This window comes from Camelina sativa, chromosome 14 (genome assembly GCF_000633955.1).
Source record: "Camelina sativa cultivar DH55 chromosome 14, Cs, whole genome shotgun sequence".
Lineage (NCBI taxonomy): Eukaryota > Viridiplantae > Streptophyta > Magnoliopsida > Brassicales > Brassicaceae > Camelina > Camelina sativa.
The window spans coordinates 10,408,136-10,432,693 of NC_025698.1; the positions used below are offsets into that span (position 1 = coordinate 10,408,136).

Below are 24,558 nucleotides of genomic sequence, written 5' to 3' on the forward strand. Positions count from 1 at the left end.
ATGATTTTATAAGAATTTATTACAAAAAAAGAATGATGTTATAAGAAAAAAGAAAGAAAATTATAGAAATGCTGCAAGAAGCAATTTGTCTGTACAAATGTATGACAATGTAAAGGTAAGCCCCAAAGGCCCAAAATAGAATTTAGTAAATTACACCGTTGTTAGAACTACGTACCATTTGCTGCACCATGTTTTCGGCCGTCGAACTTAGCGCCTTTAAGCTAGTCTCTCAGTGAATTGAAGATCAATTTTTCCCATGGATTATCAACCATTCGATCGATTAAACGGGATATAAATATGATTAATTGTCGTCATTCATTTAAAAGCTAAGAATGTAGAAAATTATTACTAATATCTAGATAGCGAACCAACATGAAGATCAGTATTGATTGGTAGAATATATTCAAAACTATGACATTTACAGTCAATGTAGCTACCAAGTAGCAGCGTATTAGATTTTAGTAACAATATCCCAAACCCAAAACTTTTATACTACTAATAAACTACTTTTAAAAAAAAATTGATAATTCTAATTTCTAAGTGTTAGAATTTTACCTTGATATTATAAGTTGCATACTTGTAACAAATTATATATTTTTGTTTATATCAAATAAATAGTACTACTAGTATATAATTAAAGTCAAAAGCAATTTCGAGTCAAACAGGAATTAATAATACAGCTGCGAATGAATAAATGCCAATCAGAAAAAGAAGAATTAAGGTTTGACTTTCATATTATTCACAATTTTGTAGGTATTTTTAATCATTAGACTACGGATATCGTATCGTAAAACACAAAATAATATTGGGATCGGGGCTTACCATAGATCTAGTTTTAAGGCTGCCCAATCAAAACTAATCGGTGGTGATCAACAATGATAAATTAACAATCAAGTGTTACAATAATGATAAAAGTGCTACAAAATAATACTCTCTCTATTTTAAAATTTTAAAATATAAGATGTATTAACTAAAGCACGTAGATTAAGAAATTTTTATTTTTAACAAGTTTAACCAATTAGAAATAATATTGCATAATATAAAATACTAAACTAATTTAAAAGTTGCATAGAAAATTGAAAATATCTATAAAATAAAAAATTTCTCTAAAACATCTTATATTTTGAAATGGAGGGAGTAAATACATAAGAGAATTCAACTTGGGGGAATAAGAAAGAAAGAGAATTCAACTTCGTAGATGTGAAGGAATTGAGAGAAATAAGAGAACCATAGGTCGACACGAGGGTAAAAGCACGTGTTCTCCCGTGCGTGTGGCCCTTAATCTTGGCGTTAATCTATCTTAATCTTACTATATTATCATGGTTACATAATATATGCTCTTAACGGTCACTAATCTACATTTGTACTTTAATTCAACAAATGAACATTTTGGCTAGTAATGAAAATCATACTAATTGACCGAGTTAATGTTCCCCGCTATTCCAAGGATCATTATTACTCATCAAACCCTATATGGACAAGCCCTATCAAACAAGTTTATATGTGAACTGTGAAAATATAGTTGAGTTGATCGGACATATATATTATATAGCTATATATGAAAGACTATATATATACAAGTAACTTGGTGAATGGATAAACAAAATGACAATAGTAAGAATAATGTACCGACGCTTGGAACTTTGGAAGTGTTAAAATGATACTAATGTAGAATGAGTGCAAGTGATCAAAATGTTACGATGCTTTGTTTAATAAATCCAGTAGTGTCTTGCGGTTCACGAGAACTAGATGCTGAGAATGTAAGTGACTAATCATCTACACACTAATATAATATGATGCCCCTACGTTAATATTTCAGAAGAGGGTAATTATAGTATTTTACTTACTTACATTCACGGTTAGGTCAAGCAGACAGAAAAAAGGGAATGCATCAACCAAAATTTTCTGATGTTTCCTCCAATAGATATCTATCGAGTTGTGGCATTAAAAAAAACTCTTTAAAACCACTTGAACAACCTTGGTATCAACAATATTTTTATGTAGAGGTTTTTTGTTTTACCACGACTGTTAACTGAAAGAAAAATGATGGCACAAATGCACATACGTTTATACTGTATTATTTTAATTTGCTCTTGGATGGTATGAATTATGAAACATAAATTTCAAGTTGCCTCAACAAAAACTTTCTGAAATTCATCATCCAATGTTTATCAAAACTTGGATTATTAAATGGTCAAATAATTGATAAACATTTTATTGTCATTATATAAGTAAAAACTATTACGAAGGACCAAATTCGAAGGTAACTTGTTGAAGAAGAAACGGAAAAGGAGACGCACGGCTCGGCAACCGCCCACGTTTACTTCGTAAGCCTTCACACATTAATCGATGCACCTCTGCTTCCACACACACATGCTATTCCTCACCTCTACGTTCACACAATCCCATATATATTAGAGTTACATGTACTCGAATATACCACCAAGTGGCCACTTGTTAGCCTTTCCAATCTTCTTTACACCAAAAATTCATAAAGAGTATATGAAAAATGTTGCCGTACATTGGACACAACAGCTACCAGCAGCACCAGTTTCCATCACCGGAGATGGAAATAATTCCGGAGGAGAAATGGAAGCTTTCCTACGGACAAGAGGTTACTGCTCCGGCTTGTCCTCGTTGTGCATCGTCCAACACCAAGTTTTGTTATTACAACAACTACAGCTTGTCTCAGCCTAGATACTTCTGCAAAGGTTGCCGTCGCTACTGGACAAAAGGCGGTTCTCTCCGCAACATTCCTGTAGGTGGAGGCTGTCGCAAGAGAAGCCGCAGCAGACACAACAGTCACAAAAGGTTTGGTCGGAACGAGAATCGGCCGGATGGTCTTATTAACCAAGACGATGGAATTCAGTCCAGCCCTGCTGGTTCTGATATTGATTTGGCTGCGGTTTTCGCACAATACGTGACTGATCGTAGCCCTTCTAGTGCAGATAATACTACTGGATCCGATCAAGATTCACCGTTAACAACAACTACTAATGCTTTAGATTCCTTGAGTTGGGATATCAGCCAAGAAACCGATGTGGATCTTGGATTCTACGGGGAATTCAATCATCTATCCGACAAGACCGAAGAAGATCAACGAGGTTTTGGTCAGTTCCTCCAAGAAGATCGAGAGGAGAACTTCGAGTTCCAGGGTTTACTCGATGACAAAGAGATTCAAGAGATACTGGAATGCTCATTCTCAGAGGAGCCAGGCCAGTTGATTTCTCAGGGGAGTTTCATGATCAATGGTGATAATTGGAGTTCAACAGATCTTACCAGATTCGGGATTTGACCAGGAAGAGAAAGATGGTTTCTTTCATTTTGATCACATATACTTAATTTATTATATATAGAAAATACGTACTATTTACACTTAAACTCATTCTTATATTGTTCATGAAGTTATATATCACACATGAACGATCCCACAGAATAGGATCCGTGGAGTAGATTACTGTATATTAATCTTGAATAATGAATACAAACTTACAATTTTTATGTTCTTTTAGCGGGTAAGGTTTCAAAGTTCTTCTCTTTTGCCTTTTCCTCTCCTTTCAGATTCGATATTAGAACATACCTGTAAAATTCGAAATTCTCACTATTCATATATGTTAAAAAGCAAACCTTGGCAGTTCTACTCCTGATTCTGGTAAACAAGAAAGGAAGTCCAGTTTGCACCTCTATCGAAACAGAAACTATAATTACCAGTTTTAATCGATCTTTGGTTGGTTCTAACATAATATGGACCTGAGTTTACAGAACAAACGACTTGCCTGAAAATAATGTTGCGCAGCTGTTTCTAATACAATGCAGTTTGTAAACACGATCAATGTATTAGCTCACGACTCTGTTTCTGGGTGCCACTTTATGCTGCAACCAACACTTTTACAATACCAAATCCAGGGTCTCAGTTGGTCATCAAAGGCTATAGAAATTGTAAACAAAGAATTGAAGAAAAGCGTATCAAATCTGACTGTACCTTGGCTTTTGATTTGACGGTATTGGTTGACAGCTAAGGGCAAGATCAATCGCAAGGCTTAGATCCCTACACAAATATAACATGTTAGGTTTTATTGTATAACAACTTCTCTGGAATATGTTAAAAGCAGTGACATAGAAAACAAACCTCCCATTTACTGGTATGTTATTGCTAGGCCTGGAATCATCAAACTGACCATGATAGACCAGCTCAAATGGTCTACGACCATCCTGCTCCATTTGACACGCAAGAGCAAGTTGAGATAGAGTTAATTACCAAAACAAATCAAAGTTTTTATAAGAAGTATTATTAGTTTAAGCTTGAAAAGATATTCATGATATAACTACTCTCAATCCATCATATGTTAAGCATATATCCATAATACTATATTTCAAATATAAGAGCTTTGTGAGTTCATCTCTACATGGTTTAGCAGAAAAAATATACCCAAACCAGTAGACATTTTCCCTGCTACTTAGCAATCTTTTATCAAGATATGATCACAATTTACCTTCTTATATAAGAAAAACTCAGGTGTACAAACAGCTCCAAATTCTCGTGCAACCTCTTGTGACTGGCAAGAGGAAAAAATGTCACGAAAATATCAGAATAATTGTATATACAGCTAACAATGCTGAAAAGGTTCAAAGAAAAGAAAAAAAAGATCCGAACAGACAAAGGTCCATACCTCATCATACAAGTAAGGAAATGGGTACTTGAAAACTTTTGCATCCTCTGCCATGAACTCAGGCCCATCCTGTGAAAAGGAAACGAATATGGAACAAACCATATAGAAACCTCATCTCAACAAATCAATCACTAACACTAGAGAGTATCACAACAAACACAAACCTGAGGATGAGTTACAACAGAATTTGAAGATATTGCAACAACAGCAAGACCTTTCTGCAGAACCAGACAATATATAGCTAAGATTACCAATACATAGTGAGTCAAGCTATGGAAAGAACACAGAAGCAAAATGTTTGTTACCTACCTCCATATAGAAATTGCAAAGCTTTACAATGTCTTTCTTCAAGTGAATCACAAACGGGCAATGATTGCAGATGAACATAACCTAACAATGTTATGAAAACCAACACACAAACTCAAGAACAGAGGTTTTAGATTACAAATTATAAAAAGCTGAGTTAACAAATTGAAAAGTAGTTCATTACTCACAAGTAGAGATGGGTACAATTCAAAATCTTCTAATTTCCATAAGTTTCCAGTGAGCGGCTCCGTAAGCTATAAGTTTCAATCACAAACACACAAATCTCTAAGACTAGAAATTCCTCTGTTTTTTTCCGGCGACGTGAATGTGACATTTTTACCTCAAAATTGGGAGCCCTAGCTCCTAATTTTACTCCGCCTGACTCAGTTCTGGCGGCACGAACCACGACACGCCTTGGCGATGGTGCATTGACTTTGACTCTCCGCCGCAGATAGCTGAGGTCTAACCGTTTCGACGACGAGAATGAAGTTAACCCCCGGGAAGATATCGCTAATGCGGTTCGTGAAGGAAGCAGGTATGAAGCTCCGTAAGTCACGGCGGTGGAGGCAGCCATTGTCGTGTCGTCTGGTGTTTCTTCAATTCTACCGGAGACACAAAACACGCGTCAGTATCTTAGAAGACGTGTGTGTAGATTATGGGCTGAAATATCAAAGGCCTGGCCCAATATTTTAGCCCAATAAAATCGAGACATATTAGAAAACTTTCCTTTTTTTTTTAACATACTGTAAGAGACATGTTACTTTTGCTATAAAAGAAAAAAAAAGATAGGGTATCAACTTTCCACCGTCGGCTTCGATCGCAATGACGTACGGTAGTCGTGGTTGTATTTGGTCAGATCTTCGATATAGTCGTGAAATCTGGCCTAAGAATACTGATCGAAGACAACTGCTGCAGGAGTTCCAGATCCGCAAAGATATGCTCGCCACCTTCGTTCAGTCTGTAGCTGCAGTGTCTTCTTTTAAAGACAAGAACAAGAATCTTTTCAAAAAGAAAACCAAGAAGAATAAGAAGAAGAAGCTCGCCAAAGCCAAAGCCAATTAAGAAGGACTTGTGTAATAATGCCCTTGTGACTTTAAACCTTTTATGTTATGTAATATAACCTTAATGGGATTTCTCTTCGTTTTTTAACAACTCAGTATTCGTCTGATTCAATTCCTCAAAACCCTAACATGTTGATTGATGCATATATAATCCGTCATTGCTTCTTGTAATATAAATCATACTAGTTTAAATACAGAAAACAAAGAATCTTATTCTGCAATGCCATTATATGTCTCTTTCTCTTCATTTGTATGATCAGTGAAAGAGAACTTGTGTTTCTTGTGTACTAGTTTAAATACTGAGAAAACGACTTAGCAGTTTCGAGAGAGATAGGGTTTGGTTGTTACTTCGCTAGCTATAAAAGCCCATTAGGCAGCATAAACTTAATTCAATTAGCGAGGGAGAGAGAGGGTGATGTAGCAAACATCTACTATCTGCCTTCGGCTTTGCGTTAATTTTTTCTGCTGGCCTTTACTTTAATATTCTATCTCTTTATTTCCACTATACATAAGCTTAAGCAGTGTTGTGTTTTCCTTTTTGCTTTAGGTTTAATCGATCCTATTATTATAAACAGGAGTGTGCAGTGGCGGACCCAGGAATAAAACTTAGGGGGGTCATTTTTTTAATAAAGAGTTAAAATGTTCAAAAAAAAATTGTATTGGTGCAATAGGGGAGAATCGAACACTCGTTAGGGAGGTAATTCTAGGGGAAACAAACCAACTTTGCTACTGACACTTAATTGACTACATGCAACAACAACTATTTATCTATTTTAGGGGGGTCAGTTCCCTGTACTGGGAGTGTGTCTTTTATTGTATGGGGCAGCTTGAATTTTAATAAGAAAAAAACAGAGTTTCTCTCAACCCTATCGTGTCGTTTGCTCTGTTAGCTTAACGCACAAACTAACGAGTTTTGGTCCTGTTGATCGCAAACTCAATCTCTTTCCTGATATTCCGCTGCATTAGAGGTAGAGATCTTAGATAGGGTTTCCACCGTCGGCTTCGATCGCAATGACGTACGGTAGCTGTGGTTGTATTCGGCCAGATCTTCCATATGGTCGTGAAATCTGGCATAAGAATACTGATCGAAGACAACTGATGAAGGAGTTCCAGATCCGCAAAGATATGCTCGCCGCCTCCGTTCAATCTGAAGCTGCAGTGTCTTCATTTAAAGACAAGAACACGAATCTTTTCAAAACGAAAAACAAGAAGAAGAAGAAGAAGCTCGGCATCAAAGACAAAGCCAAAGCCAATTAATTAAGGAGGGCCTTGTCCCTCTTTTTCTTTTCTATATTATTTCAGTACTTGTATTAATGATTGAAACCGTTTTTATCACCTTAATGGATTTCTCTTTTTCTAACAACTCGTATCTTCATATTCAATTCCTCAAAACCTAATTTGGTGATTATATTAATACATCATCTATCACTGTTTCTTGTAATGTATGTGCAAGTTTAAGTACTAAAACAAAATCTCGTTATGCCTTATTAGTAATAAGTTAGAAAAAAAATTGAATCATGGCTTTGATCAGATCCACTAAACCTCGAATTTTTAAAATTAGTATTAGTGAGAAAACTTGCTCACTGCTCTCTGCAACAATAGTATAGCTAAGATCTAGCCATTTCGACGGCGAGAATGAAGATCATCTCCGGGAAAGTATTGCTAATGCGGTTCGTTAAGGAAGTTGATATGAAGCTCTGTATGTCACGGCGGTGGAGACTCGAGACAGCCACATTCAATTCAATTAGAGCCACAACCCACTCGTTAGTACTTAGACGTCTGTAGATTATGGGCCAAAATAGACAAAGCCTATCCCAATATTTGAGACAAAGCAAAAAAACATTAAGAAGGGTATTCAACTAGTCTTTTCAAAGATTTGATAGGATTTTAACATTTTAAAGTTCAGCATCTAGAAGAGAAAAGAATAATAAAATGCCTTACCTTAATTGATTATTAAAAAGTCTACCAACGGTAGTGTTTTAATTTCAAACTTCATGATAATCTCTAAATTTTATTAATTAATCTATAATAATGTATATTCTTTGTTTGTAGTAATGTTGGAGGTGATGTATAAGCCTTTTGCTCTCACATCAGCTTGCAATATATATACGATTTAATTACTTGTATATATATATATATATATATATATATCTAGATACATAAATGACCACAATAACAAAAAAATTACAAACTATGTTAGTAGTAGATTTTAAAACAGTCCCAGTCCCTTAAAACATTTAATTAATACATATATAATTTTTATTTAAAATAAACTAATATTTGCAAACTTTTTTTGTATAAATTACTTTATAAACCTACAAAATATTGTAATTCTATGTGATTTCACAAAAGAATACATGTTAAATAAATTTAAAGTAGTTGAAAAACACACAATTTGATAACTGTTGACAATAAAATGATTTAAATAAACAAAGTGTACGAAATGTATACACCGAATCATCAATATTTAGAAATATAAATTTATTTGTTTATTTCCAAAAACCTTCTTTATTTTACCAATTTCTTTTCAGACCAAGTATTATCTGAAAAGTCATATAGCATGTGTAAGGCACTCCAAGTGCTGAACAAATTTATTTTGCTGGCCTTGAAAAATTCCTTCATATTATGCGTTCCGAGGTAATTGATACATTCTGAATGAGATCTTAGCTTTGTTGTTATATTTAGATATATTGAGCAGTTGCTAATTAAATATTTGTGGATTACTATACAAATATTCATTGATGGTATATGCTATGGTTAGTTGGACATGATGAAGCAATAGAAATTTCTAACATATTCCAAACTACGCTAGTGAGTCCACTCCCAAAAGATGTTAGACACACAAATAACATAATAAGTCTTCAGACCAAACTTAGAAGAATAAATGTCAAGGTGTCTAACATTAATTATGTGATCAAGGTACAAAATCGTGACAACTATTGCTGTGAATTGAAAGTCAAGGAAAACTGCTGATGAATGCATTTCTATTTTGCAGCTCTATTTTCGAATAGGTCGCTAAAAAGACGAAGTATGAGGAAAAGAGCAAGGTAGATCTCTTCCGTGAAATATTATTTATTCTATCAATTTCCAATATTATATATATATATATATATCATGTTATTAATCAACCGTTTAGTGTAAGAAGTTGGCATGTGAGAGATATGTTAACAAAAAAAGTCTTACATTGCTATCGCGGAATATTTGGAAAAAAAAAAACAAAAAGGTTAAGAATTGAGTAATTTGTATGCTACTGTAATTCTGTAAATTATAGGTAAAGTATGATACAAATTTAAGGTGAATATTGTAAAAACGGCTGAGAATTATTTAAAATCGTAAAAAAACGAAGTTGTTAGAAAGTATACTATGAAACCTTGTCAGGTTTGAATCGTTTGATAATTGTGTTTCAATTCTTCATTGTGATATCAAAAATGTATTTATATATATATATATATATATATATATATATATTTGTATGTTATATACTTATAAAATAGTATAGTGATCTTTAGAATAGAATGATACGTATGTTTTGAATTTTTTTAAATAGTGAAAATTGTCTTTTAGGTATTTTTTATATCTCAAAACTATATTTCAATTTAAGCACGAAATAATATACATACATATTATATATAGTGGTGCAAATGATTGGATTCATGAACGAAGAGCTGACAATTAATCCAAATAATAAAGAAATTGGGAGAAGATTCCTTTTATTTCATCCTTGCATGCCTTATGACCAACCAGCACATCTAAACAGAACCCTAAGCCCACTAATCAATACTACTAGTGTTTTCAACGCTTATTTTAATCGTTAACATCCAGAATTCTATTTTATTTAAATATTCGGATCGATTAGAACCATACACCAAAAAAATAGAGGTCAAAAAGTGGGTCACCATCATCATAACCTAAGGAATCTAAGCGAGTATTACTATTTTCCATGCCATACCTATATATGTGTTATTATATATGGACCGTCTTTGCTGTTGAAGTTAACTTGTCTCCGCTTCTAACCCAAAACAATATTATTACTTTTATTCAATCATATATTAACGAGGAACAATTTTGGTGTATTATATTATATTTAACATCTCCCTTTATTATACAAAAGACAACACCAACTTGATGATTTAAAGTCAAAGCGATGTTTTTACACTAATATATATAACTCTAGTCTTTTGTAATAAAAGGAGAAAGTAGAAGATAATGAATAAGAGAGAGAAGAGGTCATGAAGAGAAAGAGATACGAGATGGAGAAGACGAAGAAGACAGAGCTCCAAACCGCCATTGAAGATTTCTCTCTTTTCGTCATAACTAAACCTGGAGATAACACTGAAGCTACACATATACCCTTGAGGCCTCTTCTCTCCTTCTGCAACTTAATCATCCAAGTTCTTGGTATCTTCATTTTTATTTTGCATGGATCATACTAATTGATCCCCCTTAATTTGTTTCATATATGATTGTATTTTATTTAAGGAATCCGAATTGTCTCTTAAGTTCATACCTAGCACAACTCAATGATTGTCCCGATCGGCTGTTTGTGATTTGGTGTTTGCAGATAAGATAGGACCGACAATGGCTGTTCTTAGACAAGACATTGATCAAAATATTCAGGTAAACTATATATAAAGATAATGTAACTTCATGCATATAAAGACAAGACATGCAAGACGCTTTATTTTATTTTGATTTGTCCTCTTTATTGATTGAAAGTAACTCATCAACATCATATGTACGTGTGGTATATATGTATGGTGGGTCTATAATAATATTAATAAATAATAAAATCAGTTAAACTTTTATGCTGATAAGAACGCCCAATAGATATCTCCTCAGTGCTTTTGTTTTGTGTAAAAGATCTCTTCAATAATTCAATTTCAGCCTTGTAATCCTTTATTTGGTTTGCTTTCATGAGGACTTTAGTCTATTCTTAAATAACTTTCTATAAAATTGCTATCTTGCTTCCATCTTTTCTTTTTTGTACTTGAATTATCTTTTACTTATGTCTTTTCTTTTTTTTGCTGAATTGGGTGGTGTAGAGATTAGAGAAAGTTTGTGAAACAGATTCATGTGTTTACTCCAACTTGGTTGAGATTCTGAAGAAAGAAAAGGAGGAGGGAACATCCAAAATGGTTGCTAGTTGTAGTAGAGCTATTTTTTGGCTCACTAGGTATATTCACCTCACTCTTTCTTTTTTCTCGACAATATTCATCTTACATAACTATCGTTAAATTTCACCAACTAATTATAGAGTTCTCTTTCTTAATATTTTATATTCTATCACAAATTTAAGGACAATGGATTTTACTGCTGGTTTACTACGCTCGTTGTCCAAAGAACCGTCGTCGAGAATGGAAGAACTTGTAGAAGAATGCTACATGACGACATTAAAACCGCATCATGGATGGATCGCGTCTGCTGCTTTCAAAGTATGCACCATGATCACTCTCTTTCTAGCTATATCATACTTACTAGCTAAGCTAACATCATTTCCCTTTTTTATATCCCATCGTCATTTTATGTTTTAATGTTATTAACATATAAAATGAATTTTCTTGGGGACATATATATATTACGTGTACTGATATAGTGTAGAATATATATGTAATAATGAAGGTGTGTTTGAAGCTGGTACCTGACAACAAAACGTTCATGGACGCGATTGGTGCAAGAGACGAGAGCAATGATACCTTAAAAGAAGACATTGATACTTTAAGCTCATTGTTGACACCTATTCTCAAAGAAATCTACTTTGTTCTGGTAATCATTAATTACCATTAACACATATAGTCAGAGTCCTTTTTATTACGTTTTCAAATTTTTAGTTTGATCTACATATTGATTATCGTGCATGATGCTTCATTTTATCTTTCAGGATCGATACGGGGTGAACAGATTAAGATCGATGTAGGTGACGGGTTGAAAAACAATCTAAATATTTTGTGGATTTTCGCTCAAATGATAAGTTTAGTTTTTAGAAAAATGTATATATCAATGTATGTACGCACGTATATATCAATATATATTGTAATATTTATTTATTTAATCATCCGAACTAAGATGATTTCTCTTCTCTTTTAAAGTTATATAAAATGTGTATGGATGTAATTTCTCCTGCATATACATGTATCAGGGATGTCTTAATTAAGCTTTATAAAGTAGCCTACTTATTTATATAGAAAGTAATAAAACTATAATCGACGTTCTCGGACTCTCATATGTCCCGTAGCGAACCGTCTATTGCAGTATTAAAAACATGCGACTTGATGATGCCAATACGTACAATAAAACTAACATAACAAAACCGGATTTTATCCAAAACTAACGAAAACACCGGCTAAATGATTGAGTTTCGGTTAAAACTTAAAAGCCGTCGTGAGTGTATCGATTATTATTAACCTAATCTAGCTAGCAACGATCAACGGGTGCAAGTGCTATTTTGATTAAGTAATTAACGAAAGTGAACAAGTAAGAGTTGAGAACGTGTCACATCAGAAGCTCTTCATAGATTACAAGTTAACGGTCCAAAGTCTTTGATGTATGTATATTATTGAATTGACAAAACTCAACAAAAATATGATAATGAAAAGAATATCTGGTTGTAAGAAAATAATAAAATGAAAACAGAAATGACATTGGCATATGGAGAAGGAATAATAATAACCTTATAGTATTCTATATAACTTAATTAGTATGATGAATTTAATATTGCAACATGGAAATTTAATTATGTAATTAATATTGTTATGGTTTTATAACTTAGTTTTAAATCCGAGAATGTGTATATGTCTGGGTTAATTAATTAATCTTTATTTTATTTAAAATTATTGCTAGTTTTTGAAAATTGAAATATGAAATAGTATGAGATTAATGAAGCATGATATAATTAAATAAATATTTGTATTGATGATAATTTATAAATAAATGGACCAAGATGTGGATCTGGGCTTTTTTTTTAAAACGTTTAGGATCCATTCTCAAACGAATCTTATTCCCAATTCTCTCTTCCTCGCTCACGTCGACGACACAAAACATCTTTCCGAAGCTTCTTGTTACAAATCGTCAATTCAATTGTTCTTTAAAAAACCTTTGATCGACAAGACAAACACAATCTTACACTTCTCGGTCAACAAATTTGGAAGCAAAAACTCTGCCTTTTGATTCACCGGAAGCTGTTATAAAATCCGGTGAGTTTTTGTTTCTTCCGTTTCAATTCTGGAAATTTTTCACCTGGGTCGTGATCGGATTTTTCGTTAATGGTCATCGAGAGTTAGTCAACGATCTGGGTTCGATCAAATTCCTTACCTTTTTTTGTTAAATTCCTTTGATGATCCCACGAATTACTAGTCTCTCTAAATCTGATCTGGGTATGCTTAATCTGCCACATTGTTTGGTCTCGAGCTCTGTGGATTTGATTGTATCATGAAAAATTATCCCTTTGGATCGAGTAAGGCTTTCCATGCGTACTCTAGTAGAGGTAGCGATTTCGATTTAGAGTCAGGAGGAGGAACCATCAGAAAATCTAGAAAGCCTAAGAATTCGTTTCCCAAAATGATCAAATCTCTCGGGGCTCGTCTTCCCCACTTGTTCAAACTGCACCCGGTTCTCGTTTCCATCGTTTGCGTCTCGTTTGGGATCACGGTTTTGATACTTGTGTCGTCGGTTTACGAGAGCCGTATTGGTTCAGCGGTTGCTTATTATAAGAAGAGTGACTTAGATGGGGATGGTTACCCGTTTGCTAGTCTGAAGAACCTTGTGATGGTTGCTGGACATTCTGTTTATACGAGTAGTGATTGCGGTAGAGTTGATAAGGAGGATTCGTGGTTCTTGGAGTCCTATCAGAAGAATCCTGGTCAGGCTGCTACGTTCTTGAGTCATATACAAGAAGGTGTTGATGCTGCAGCTAAAGATGATGATTCTTTGCTTTTGTTCAGTGGAGGAGAGACTCGTAAAGATGCTGGACCTCTTAGTGAAGCTCAGAGTTATTGGGCTGTCGCTGAGTCTAAAAGATGGTTTGGTGAGTCTTATTGCTATGTTTAATTTTCTGCTCTTTAGTAACTTGAGGGTGAAAATGTGGTTTGATTATTACAGGCAAGGATGAGGTGAGGCCGAGGGCATTGACGGAAGAGCATGCCAGAGACAGCTTTGAGAATCTTCTTTTTAGTGTTTGTCGATTCAGAGAGCTCACAGGGTCTTACCCACAGAACATAACCGTAAATGCCTTTTTTTACTTCCAAACTCCGCGCTCATTAGTAAGCGAAAGGTTTTTGTATTCTTGTGATATTAATGTATCTTTCTTCATACTTGGATCAGGTAGTGAGTTATGATTTTAAGGAGGAGAGATTTGCACATTTACATCGTTCAGCAATGGGATTTCCGGAATCAAGATTCTTCTATTTAGGAACTCCGGCTACCCTATCATCCAAGGAAGGGGCTCTAAAAGGCGAGGCTATGGTTAGATCTCAGTTTCAAGAAGATCCATACGGGTGTGTTGGTTCACTTTGGCGTAAGAAGCTGAAGCGTGACCCTTTCCACAGGACTATACCTTACCCTAATGGCTGCCCTGAAATGGCAGAATTGTTCAAGTACTGTGGTTCAGCTCCTTTTCCTGGCTCTCTCCCATGGGATTCATCTGTATAAGATCTATACTATACTAGACTTGCTTAGAGGAACCACTACTTGAAACTCTTTTTTGTTTTTGTTACTTTCCATAAATATTTATACAGAGAAAACTTCAGAATCTTTTTGTATTCTTCTGATTCCATGTGTTGTCAGAAACGAGAATTTTAATTGTATCAAATGCGATTTACCTAAAATAAAATTTTGACATTTCTATCCAGTAACAGATCTCTCTATATATATGCACTATTATTTATTTGAATATAAAGAAACACGGTATTTATCATCCATGTTCAATCAAAGGAAAACACAAACACAAATGAAGAAAAAATGAATAGTAAAGCAACAAANAGATGCTGGACCTCTTAGTGAAGCTCAGAGTTATTGGGCTGTCGCTGAGTCTAAAAGATGGTTTGGTGAGTCTTATTGCTATGTTTAATTTTCTGCTCTTTAGTAACTTGAGGGTGAAAATGTGGTTTGATTATTACAGGCAAGGATGAGGTGAGGCCGAGGGCATTGACGGAAGAGCATGCCAGAGACAGCTTTGAGAATCTTCTTTTTAGTGTTTGTCGATTCAGAGAGCTCACAGGGTCTTACCCACAGAACATAACCGTAAATGCCTTTTTTTACTTCCAAACTCCGCGCTCATTAGTAAGCGAAAGGTTTTTGTATTCTTGTGATATTAATGTATCTTTCTTCATACTTGGATCAGGTAGTGAGTTATGATTTTAAGGAGGAGAGATTTGCACATTTACATCGTTCAGCAATGGGATTTCCGGAATCAAGATTCTTCTATTTAGGAACTCCGGCTACCCTATCATCCAAGGAAGGGGCTCTAAAAGGCGAGGCTATGGTTAGATCTCAGTTTCAAGAAGATCCATACGGGTGTGTTGGTTCACTTTGGCGTAAGAAGCTGAAGCGTGACCCTTTCCACAGGACTATACCTTACCCTAATGGCTGCCCTGAAATGGCAGAATTGTTCAAGTACTGTGGTTCAGCTCCTTTTCCTGGCTCTCTCCCATGGGATTCATCTGTATAAGATCTATACTATACTAGACTTGCTTAGAGGAACCACTACTTGAAACTCTTTTTTGTTTTTGTTACTTTCCATATATATTTATACAGAGAAAACTTCAGAATCTTTTTGTATTCTTCTGATTCCATGTGTTGTCAGAAACGAGAATTTTAATTGTATCAAATGCGATTTACCTAAAATAAAATTTTGACATTTCTATCCAGTAACAGATCTCTCTATATATATGCACTATTATTTATTTGAATATAAAGAAACACGGTATTTATCATCCATGTTCAATCAAAGGAAAACACAAACACAAATGAAGAAAAAATGAATAGTAAAGCAACAAACTGCAAGATCTGTCTCAAAACGGTTTGTTGTTCTGATTGTTGGGTTTGGAGGTAGAAGATGATGATGTCCTGGTTTTTGCAAACTCAATCAGGTCTTTGAAAAGGATATCCTCTGGTTTATCATCTTTCTTTGGTGGTGTAACAGGAGCAGCAGCAGACGCTGTTGGATTCAGAGACAGATTCCGGGATTGTCCCACAAGATCATCGTATGAAGAATCAGAGCCACTGCTTGACTGCTGGGGAACATTATGCTGGAAGTAATCTGGCCTCTTGTTGGTTCTAGCAGACATTGATGCTGGATACTTCCTTGTTTCCTGAGTATCCCATGGAGCAGGAGGCAATTTCTCAGTTTGGTCATAAACTGGTTTGGTGAACAAAGCTTGCTCAGGGGATTTGCTCCGGGGAACTGGCTCATCATCGAAAACAGGAGCGGAAGAGTCCAGGTGTGATGATGATTGGGAAGTACTCGGAGGCTTTACACTCTCTGAGGTTCCTTGAGGTTTGTAGACATCACCACTGAGGAAGTCCATAGTGCCAGAATCAACATGTACTGGCCTCATAGAAGGTGGTGGAGGAGGAAGAATAGGGTTGAAATTCCCTGATCCAGTCCCTCGTGCACTTTCTCTTTTCGACCTGCAGAGATGAGTTGAATAAAATTTTGGGAATCCAAGTCTTGGGATTCAACTGATATGAGCAAGGAATGGGCATTACCTATAAGCTAGCTGAGCAAAATCATCATCTGACTCATCTGACTCATCATGATTGATGCTAACAAGCGGAATTGGAGTGGGAGCTGTTGCAGGAGCAGAGTTTCCCTTTGACTTATCATCATGGTGCTGAAGGACACGCTGCAAATCGTCGTTCAGTGCTAATCCTTGACACATAAGTCCCTCATCTCTGGAAAAAAACAAAAGAGTCTCTTTCACCATTAACAAAATTTATCAAATGGATGAAACAACAAGAGGATGAAGGAGGAAAGAAACGAATCCTTACGAAGTGGTGTTCACCAGGGTCATTACACGTCTTTGATAAGTACGGCATTGTTCGACCAAATCAACTATAAGCTCTTCCTTTAAACCCTGTCACAGCATTTTTCGAACAGTGAGTGTTACAAATCAGATTAGACAACAGAGCCATTTAATCTAATCATGTAATATTGTTCTACCTCTGGATGACTTGGATCAAGAGCCCCAAGCATGTCCGTCAAAACATCAACTGATCCCTGAGCGCTTTGAATCTCTTCCAAACTGAAAAAGTCAAGATACTAACATGTTTAAGACACAAAATACCCAATAATAGGCTAGTTTAGCAAAAAAAAAATGATTTGATGGAAAGAGAATGTTAAACACATATTCAACAAGAAGAGTGTACCTGAGTGCAGAAGCATCGTCACTTTGCAAAGAGGCTTGAATAGCAGCGTCTTCATCTGATGCCGCAGCCTGAGCAATAATAGGCTGAGTCTGAGGTGGAGTAAAGAACGGTACACTGCTCTCCGTTCGAGGTGGGAATTCAATTCCAGCAGACTAAAGTGTTTAAAAGGCAAAAATGATTAACAAAAATTTGATTTCTAATATATAAATATACAAATAAAAGACTCAAGTACTATAACCCTGAGTTCATTATAAGCATTGTAGTACTGAGGGAATCTTCCGCCGCTTCCACCAAAAGCTTCTTGCCAAGTATCTAATAAGCTAAGTATCTTTTCCCTCACAGCCAGGTCCGGCTGCGTAAGTTAGTTGATAAAATTCCAGGTTAAGTAGAATTGATAATAGAGCTCATATGTAACAAACAGGTGAGAGATGGGTAAGTAAAAACCTTTTTCTTCACTATTTTGACCATATCAGGCAAAATATCACGGTCAACAATGAGCTGGCACACGCTCTCGCCACAATTCTTACTCAGAGTTTCCAAAGCCTGAGCCAATCCACGAATGAGAAGATCAGTACAATAAACAGAACCAAAACAAAGCATTGTATCCAACAATGAGTGAAAAATAAGCACTCACATAAAGGGCAAGAATCTGCACTTTAGAATTTTTACTTCCTAAACGCTTCTTGAGCACCTTCACTGCTTCCTTTGTTTGACTACAAAAAACAAAACAAGTTCAATACTTTAAGCATCCTAGCCTAGACTCAATCAGATACCAGTAATTCAAATAACGGTTCTGAAGAACTCTATCGTTTACCTAGGATCCATGTTGATAATGTCACAGAGTTCAATGTTGATAGCCCAATCAGGACCAATCAGCATATCATTAGTAGCTCTCTCAGCACAAGCAGCCGCGTTATTCGCCATTGAAAGATCCCTTTTCAATCAAATCCTAAAGTTTCCAAGTTTCCTACAAGTATAGAACAAGCAAAAAAGATCAAACACAAGTGGGATCAGACTCTTGTAATTAGACCAGATCACGAAGCCAGAAGCACTCAATTACAAAACAAACCCTTAAAAGAAGTTAATTCAATCGCAAAATTGTCTCCTATACGGATACACATGACAGATTAAGCCAGCAAAGTACCAAATCCAGTAAACTGAACACAACAATTAGTCAATTACGAAGCATGAATCAAAACATCGACGAGAGATTCAAATAAAACCCATAATATATATGCAATTGAAGAACAAGGAAGAATAACAGAAATCATAATTGAACCAAAACAAAAGCAAAGACCTTTAACCTGTCTATAGACTCTAAAACTTGAGATGATAAGCCAAGCGAAGATTTGTGAGTATCAAGATCGAGAAGATGAAACCAAATAATTATAAGGGTGCTCGGAAAAATCAAAACTTTGTAATCGAAGACGATCGGAGTCAGGTCATCATCAGCCTTAGCCGTCCATATAAATCAACTGCGACTTCTCTTTTTTTTTTTTTTGTTCTTCTTTCTATTATTTTTGCCAGATGCGAAAAAGACTTTTGTGTTTTGGCTTCTTTTGTCTCACTATATGCTAAACTTACCAGTCGGTGACAGGGAAATTAAAAAGGAAAATAATCTTAATTACTTTGTTAATTATTCTTTTCATTATCATTAGTAAAAAGTATAAAATAAAGTTGTTTTAGGTCGTAAGTAATGATCATTATTAGCGAATAATAGCAACTATATACCAAGAAATTTTCCTAATATCAAAACCCAAATTGATTTCCATTGTTGACTTTTCCTAGAATCCCAAACCGCCGTAAAAACGCGTTTCCCAAGACGCGCGTTCGGACAGAACAACAAACTCCCAACACAAATATTCTACCGTGCTCATAAGTCCACAATGGGACCATTCTACCAATTAGTTCACATCAAAGCTTTCTCTTTAGTCTTTTGAACCAAACAACGCTCCTTTTAAGGCAAAGATTATTATTTACGTAGCTTTATTAGTTTTTAGGCTTTTTATATGTAAAGGTTTAAAAAAATCAAGTAGGATCCTAAACACACTATACATTCGAATTCAAAATCGCAGAATTTGAAACACCAATCAGTGCACATTCATCTCTATTTACATTACTAATAATACCGTATCCAAAAAGGAGGATACATAGGCTTACAGAAGCAAAAAAAAGATATAGAAATAATTTATCAGAAGAGTAATCATCTTCGTTCTCTAAAACCATTCCCTCCGAAGATTTATAGACTGCAAACGACACACTCGAGTGTTGTTGTCTAATCAAGCTCTGCTTCTTACGCCAAGAAAGCTTTGCTTCACTCTTTTGAATGTGCCTTCCAGAAGAAAGGTAAGCAGCTACGTTTTCCACCCCTGCATCAAAACACTTTCACATCAAAAACCCAAAATTTCCAATTACGCGACTAGGGATCATTCAGACAAATAGTCCTGAGTCTCAAGTATCTTAGATTCATGAGTAACAGGAAAGATAAGGAGCTTCAATCAGCATTCACAATCTTTGTCAAAACTCAAAAGGTCTTCAACTTGACATTGACAACAACATATTTCATACAACCAACATGCTCGTTAAAAGATTCACGTGATGAAGAGAGACAAACAAAAAAAAAAGCATCACAAAAACAGTTCGCTTAACACAATGACAACAATAAAAAAAAATTGCTTTTTCTTTTCTCGGCTAGCAGATAATAATCAAGATTAAGATGATCCAAGTTTAACATAAAGCATACTCAATGAAATGAATAAATAAACTAGAACAACTAGGAGTTTTTCATAAAATCTGAATAGCAAAGCAAATCCAAGAAGCAAGAAAGATGAAAACTTTCATTTCTAAATTTTGAAAACATACCTTAGGCTATTACTACTGTTGCTACTGCTACTACCGCTCCTCTTTGTGCTTAACTCAGACATTTTATTCCACCACTCTTTATCCTCTTCTCTCACAAGCTCATCACAGATCGAAGGTCTCGGTGAAACCTGAGAATCTTTAATCGTATCCTCCCCCTTTTTCTTCTTCTTCTTCTTCTTCTTCTTGGTCGTATTTGCCTTACCTCCTAAGCTAACCGGAAACATCATTTTGAGAAGAAACCCACCATCGAATCCTCCTCCAGTCCGATTCGGATCAATCCTTTTATCACTCTTCGTCTTCTTAATAACTTTACTCGGCTTATCTTCTCTTTCAGGCAATTCATCGAACACCTTCCGTTCATTCTCTTGATTCACCTTCACTTCAACAAGATCTTTCAACGAAAGCTCGTAACACGACTCGGGCATCTTACTAACCATCTCCATAAGCTCTCGCTGACCTCGAGCTATAGCTTGTGCTCTAGAATCAGGCGAAAGGCTCCAGTAATCTTCCGGCCGGTGAAAAGGACTCCTCGGAGGACTGTTTCTCCACAGAGTAGGCGAACAGACGCCGGAATCTGAGTGATCATTGGGTATACTCGGAAAACACAAATGGGTATTGGAGGATTTAGCTGAAGAAGGATCTAACATCGTGATGATTTTGCAAGACTTCCAAACAAAAAAAAACTGAGCTTTTTATTTCAGAAACAAGTCCTTAAGTTTTATAACAGAACAAAACTTGATTGACCTGTTCTGTAGCATATACTCTTTTTGGGATTTATAGTAAAAAAGTTTTTTGTGCTTTTAATTTAAAACGTCACGTTGTCCTCAGAGTGGTTCAAAAATATAGTCCCCTATTTAATATGAGGATGAGAGAGGCTGTGTTGTTGTTGTTGCTGCTGTCAACACGGAGGAGCGGTTTTAATATGATATCTTGCAGATCGTACCGGATTTGAGCAAGTGTTTTACGGATTAGTATTTCACACTTCTTAAAAGTCAAGTGCTTCTAGATCATCCTTCTCCCCCACCAATATGTCATCATATTTTTGATTTCTTTGGCACGTATCATTGATTTTAAAGGCCATTAATTAGTATTATCATCAATCTAAAATTAATTGATGTTCTTGCATGCTCTCACCATTTAAACATACGTAAGAGCTTATTCACTCCCTCGAGTCTACAATCTAGCTGGCATAAATTAGTTTTTTTCCTGACTTTTTAGGGGCGTTGGCTTTTGTATTTTTTGAGTCTTTTAATGTTTGTGAAAAAGCATTAATCGATTTATTATTAAGCGTGTTTAGTAGTACTAGAAGACAATATTTAGATGCGTGTTTTCATTACTTTATTATTCCTTTTTGCTAAATTCAAGGGAATAATTGTATATAGTAATCATTCGACGTGCTTCTCGTTTATGGATGTGTATATAGTTCCTACGTCTCTTGATTTTTATTTAGTATAAGAAGCATTGACTTTGGGATGTTTGTGTTTACACTATATAAGATGTTGTTGATCCAAATAAAGACAAGTAATGATATATCGATTGATTCTAGAAACACGATTCAGAAAAAAAAAGAAATTGGAAGTTAGAATTAGCATGAAATTGAGTAGAGCTAGAGAGGCCCAATAACAGAAAGAGAAACCCGAAAAAGTTTGGGTTCGATTCACCACGAGGGTGAAGAGCCTTAACCGGATGTGTTTGAAAGACCCGAAGATCAAATCCCGTCTCTGTCAGAGGAGATGCCAACCATCTCTCCTTTTTTCGAACACAGCCTATTGTATGCCTTTTAGTCTATATATACAGCAACTTGAAAAACCAAAGTTCCGATGTGGGACTGTTTCTCTCTAATATAGCTAATTTTGCTATGGAGCTTAGAGCGAGCTAGAATTACAATTTACTTGTCAAAGCAATTTACAAAATTTATATATTTGCCAAAAAGAAATCCACAAAACTCATACCACTTTTAGGATTTTTTTTTTTAATATTGGTAAGTTTAGACATGTTAATCTCAAAAAAGGATATATACTGATAATTATGAGTTGTAAAAATCTACTCTAGGAACTAAATCAAAATTTGACCCATAACATCTATGTTAGCTTTTTTTTCCGTCTGGGTATTTTCTCTATATCATAGACGTGAAGATATATGTAATAAAAAATCTAGCGGTAAAAATATAAAACATTTAGATATATACTTATAATTATGAGTTGTCAGTAATTAAATCACTATTTTTAAATATTGGTTTAAATAAATATATCAATACTTTGTAAATAAGAAAATAACATACTTTCATTAAGGAAAAGTTATTGGATTCTAATTTATAAAAAAATTTGAAGACTTCAACAAAATCATCAAAATAAATAAGTGAAAGATTTTTAAGGATTACAAGAGAGTATTCCATAGTTTTGTTGATTAGTTTTGAAAATCTTGTATAATGTTCCAAACAATCTCTGTATTTTTGTGATATTTTTTCATGACTTTATTTTGTAAAAAAGATGTATAAAATCATGAACCAATAATATAATAATTGAATTCACTTATAATCCTAAATTTTTTTTTGTTTTAATTGAATAACACAAAATTTTTAATGACTTTAGAAAAGTATGCAATCCAACAACCCATATTTGTTAGGATTTAAAATGACTTTTTACAAATCACAAATTAATAACACTAAACTTTAACATATTATAACAAAATATTAATCTAATAACAACAGATTTTACATAACATTTAAGGTCTTTAAAACTCTATCCAAATCTCAAACCAATAACCCGGTTAAATATAAATATGGTCACATATCAAATATCTACACATAGATAGATACATCTAAAATCTATCAAAAATATAATAGAGCTATATAATCTACTTTATAAAAAATAAAAACAAATAAGAAGCAAAAAAAACAAAATGAAGATGAAAATCATGAGTGTGGTGTGGATCACGATGCTACTAACATCGTTAATTACTATGGGAGGGGATGCAAAGTCGGACAAAGAGTGCCAAGTGGAGTGCCATAAGCATTGTCTACCCACTTCCATTGTTGCAGAGTGTCTAAAGTGTCTTGGAGAATGTGGGAGGACTCCACCGGTTGCAGTTGGACCTTCGGTTAGAGTCGGAACCATCGGCGAACACATATAGCAAAAAAGTTAAATATGACTTTGTCTTGTCATGTTATGTGGTGGAAAAATTGTAGCGCCTTTCTTATATTCAAATAATATTCGCATGTAACCATTGTAATAAGATCGAAGCCTAAATTTCACATACCTTCGTGTACTTAATCGGTGACAACAACAAAAAAAATACAAATAAAAATAAATCAAGTTGGCTTGATGAATATGAACTTCCGACAGGCTTGATGATGACTTTGATTTTTAGGGTGCGTGTAGAGATATGGTGGTATGGGGTTTAAACAAAAATATGGTTTTGTTTTGAGTTTAGATTGAAAACATAAGATGAAGAAGATCCATTCTGTAATTAATACTTCATTTTAAAAAGTTAACCAATGAAAAACATTTTATTTTTTATTTAAATAAAAATATACTATGTTGAAATTCAGCATCAAGATAATCAATTTGCATGGGGTTTTCTAAACGCCAAACAATAGTTACACAATTTTCAGCTTCTAATTAGCTATATACAATGATTACATAAACACATAAACTATGATTAATTAACAATAAAAATAGTTCTTATGCAACATAAGTTATATCTCATATTTGATTAATTAGGGTGGTTTTAATTTCTGACTAAGAACTTATAGATGTGAGACTTAAGAGATTCATTTTGTAAGAGAAATGAAATAGGAAAAAAGTTCTTTATTTCTCTTGATACTCTCTTAACCATTACATGAAGCTATACTTTCTATTTATACAATCACAAAACCCTAGTTCCCTTGACACATGTTTTCATTGGTCAAGAGGTTAAGAACGTCAAATCGATTGCTCGTCGTTGTCTTTGTTTCCGTACTACAACCCCTCTTTGTCGTGTTTACTTTAGTGGTTGAAGCTTCCTCTGCAACGTCCTTGTCTTGTTGCAGAGTCGACTGTTGCTTGGCAAGCTTACTGGGCTGCTTTAGAGTTTGATTGTTGTTGTTGGGCTTCGTTTCAGGTTTTGAAGTCCACTCTGTTTTGAGACCTTCTGCTTTAAAAACAGGTTTTGACTGAGACTCCTCTATACGTCCATGCACACTTTGTGTGGGTGGCACAGCCACACCAAGTTTGAATCGTAAAGTTGCAAACGGTCTGGAGGGAAGAGACTAGATAAAGATGTCAACTAGCTGGAGAGGAGCTGGTATATGTTTGACG

General features: G+C 34.8%; 8 protein-coding genes across 11 annotated transcripts; 5 read left to right on the forward strand and 3 right to left on the reverse strand.

The window, feature by feature from the left end:
- Positions 2,139–3,507, forward strand: LOC104740832 (dof zinc finger protein DOF1.2). Its single transcript, XM_010461540.2, has one exon. It carries the CDS (start codon positions 2,510–2,512, stop codon positions 3,293–3,295), a length of 786 nt encoding a protein of 261 aa, XP_010459842.1. The 5' UTR covers positions 2,139–2,509; the 3' UTR covers positions 3,296–3,507.
- Positions 3,512–5,576, reverse strand: LOC104740833. The gene is made up of 10 exons (XM_010461541.2): positions 5,317–5,576; positions 5,165–5,230; positions 4,980–5,060; positions 4,835–4,888; positions 4,671–4,739; positions 4,494–4,556; positions 4,130–4,212; positions 3,983–4,048; positions 3,777–3,885; positions 3,512–3,580 (listed from the first exon to the last, which is right to left on the reverse strand). Exons 1-9 carry the CDS (start codon positions 5,548–5,550, stop codon positions 3,843–3,845), a joined length of 759 nt encoding a protein of 252 aa, XP_010459843.1. The 5' UTR covers positions 5,551–5,576; the 3' UTR covers positions 3,512–3,580; positions 3,777–3,842.
- LOC104740834 (glycolipid transfer protein 2) lies at positions 10,107–12,159 on the forward strand. The gene is made up of 6 exons (XM_010461542.2): positions 10,107–10,435; positions 10,599–10,654; positions 11,080–11,210; positions 11,334–11,469; positions 11,657–11,800; positions 11,916–12,159. The coding sequence occupies exons 1-6, from the start codon at positions 10,267–10,269 to the stop codon at positions 11,949–11,951; spliced, it is 672 nt and encodes a 223-aa protein (XP_010459844.1). The 5' UTR covers positions 10,107–10,266; the 3' UTR covers positions 11,952–12,159.
- Positions 13,031–14,762, forward strand: LOC104740837 (uncharacterized protein C57A10.07-like). The gene is made up of 3 exons (XM_010461547.1): positions 13,031–14,057; positions 14,132–14,253; positions 14,354–14,762. The coding sequence occupies exons 1-3, from the start codon at positions 13,463–13,465 to the stop codon at positions 14,678–14,680; spliced, it is 1,044 nt and encodes a 347-aa protein (XP_010459849.1). The 5' UTR covers positions 13,031–13,462; the 3' UTR covers positions 14,681–14,762.
- Positions 14,804–15,893, forward strand: LOC104743433 (uncharacterized protein C57A10.07-like). The gene is made up of 4 exons (XM_010464516.2): positions 14,804–14,810; positions 14,998–15,075; positions 15,150–15,271; positions 15,372–15,893. Exons 1-4 carry the CDS (start codon positions 14,804–14,806, stop codon positions 15,696–15,698), a joined length of 534 nt encoding a protein of 177 aa, XP_010462818.1. The 3' UTR covers positions 15,699–15,893.
- Positions 15,908–18,940, reverse strand: LOC104740835 (TOM1-like protein 2). Of its 4 annotated transcripts, none has more exons than XM_010461545.2 (11): positions 18,813–18,940; positions 18,703–18,721; positions 18,213–18,365; positions 18,033–18,111; positions 17,843–17,941; positions 17,637–17,750; positions 17,399–17,550; positions 17,193–17,274; positions 17,021–17,106; positions 16,739–16,924; positions 15,908–16,660 (listed from the first exon to the last, which is right to left on the reverse strand). In XM_010461545.2, exons 3-11 carry the CDS (start codon positions 18,320–18,322, stop codon positions 16,042–16,044), a joined length of 1,527 nt encoding a protein of 508 aa, XP_010459847.1. In that variant the 5' UTR covers positions 18,323–18,365; positions 18,703–18,721; positions 18,813–18,940; the 3' UTR covers positions 15,908–16,041. The 4 variants fall into 4 exon arrangements, with proteins under 4 accessions (XP_010459847.1, XP_010459848.1, XP_010459845.1 ...); XM_010461546.2 differs by having other exon boundaries at positions 18,696–18,721; XM_010461543.2 differs by having other exon boundaries at positions 18,703–18,940.
- LOC104740838 lies at positions 19,432–21,133 on the reverse strand. The gene is made up of 2 exons (XM_010461548.2): positions 20,261–21,133; positions 19,432–19,767 (listed from the first exon to the last, which is right to left on the reverse strand). Exons 1-2 carry the CDS (start codon positions 20,905–20,907, stop codon positions 19,713–19,715), a joined length of 702 nt encoding a protein of 233 aa, XP_010459850.1. The 5' UTR covers positions 20,908–21,133; the 3' UTR covers positions 19,432–19,712.
- LOC104740839 lies at positions 23,097–23,515 on the forward strand. Its single transcript, XM_010461550.2, has one exon. It carries the CDS (start codon positions 23,162–23,164, stop codon positions 23,390–23,392), a length of 231 nt encoding a protein of 76 aa, XP_010459852.1. The 5' UTR covers positions 23,097–23,161; the 3' UTR covers positions 23,393–23,515.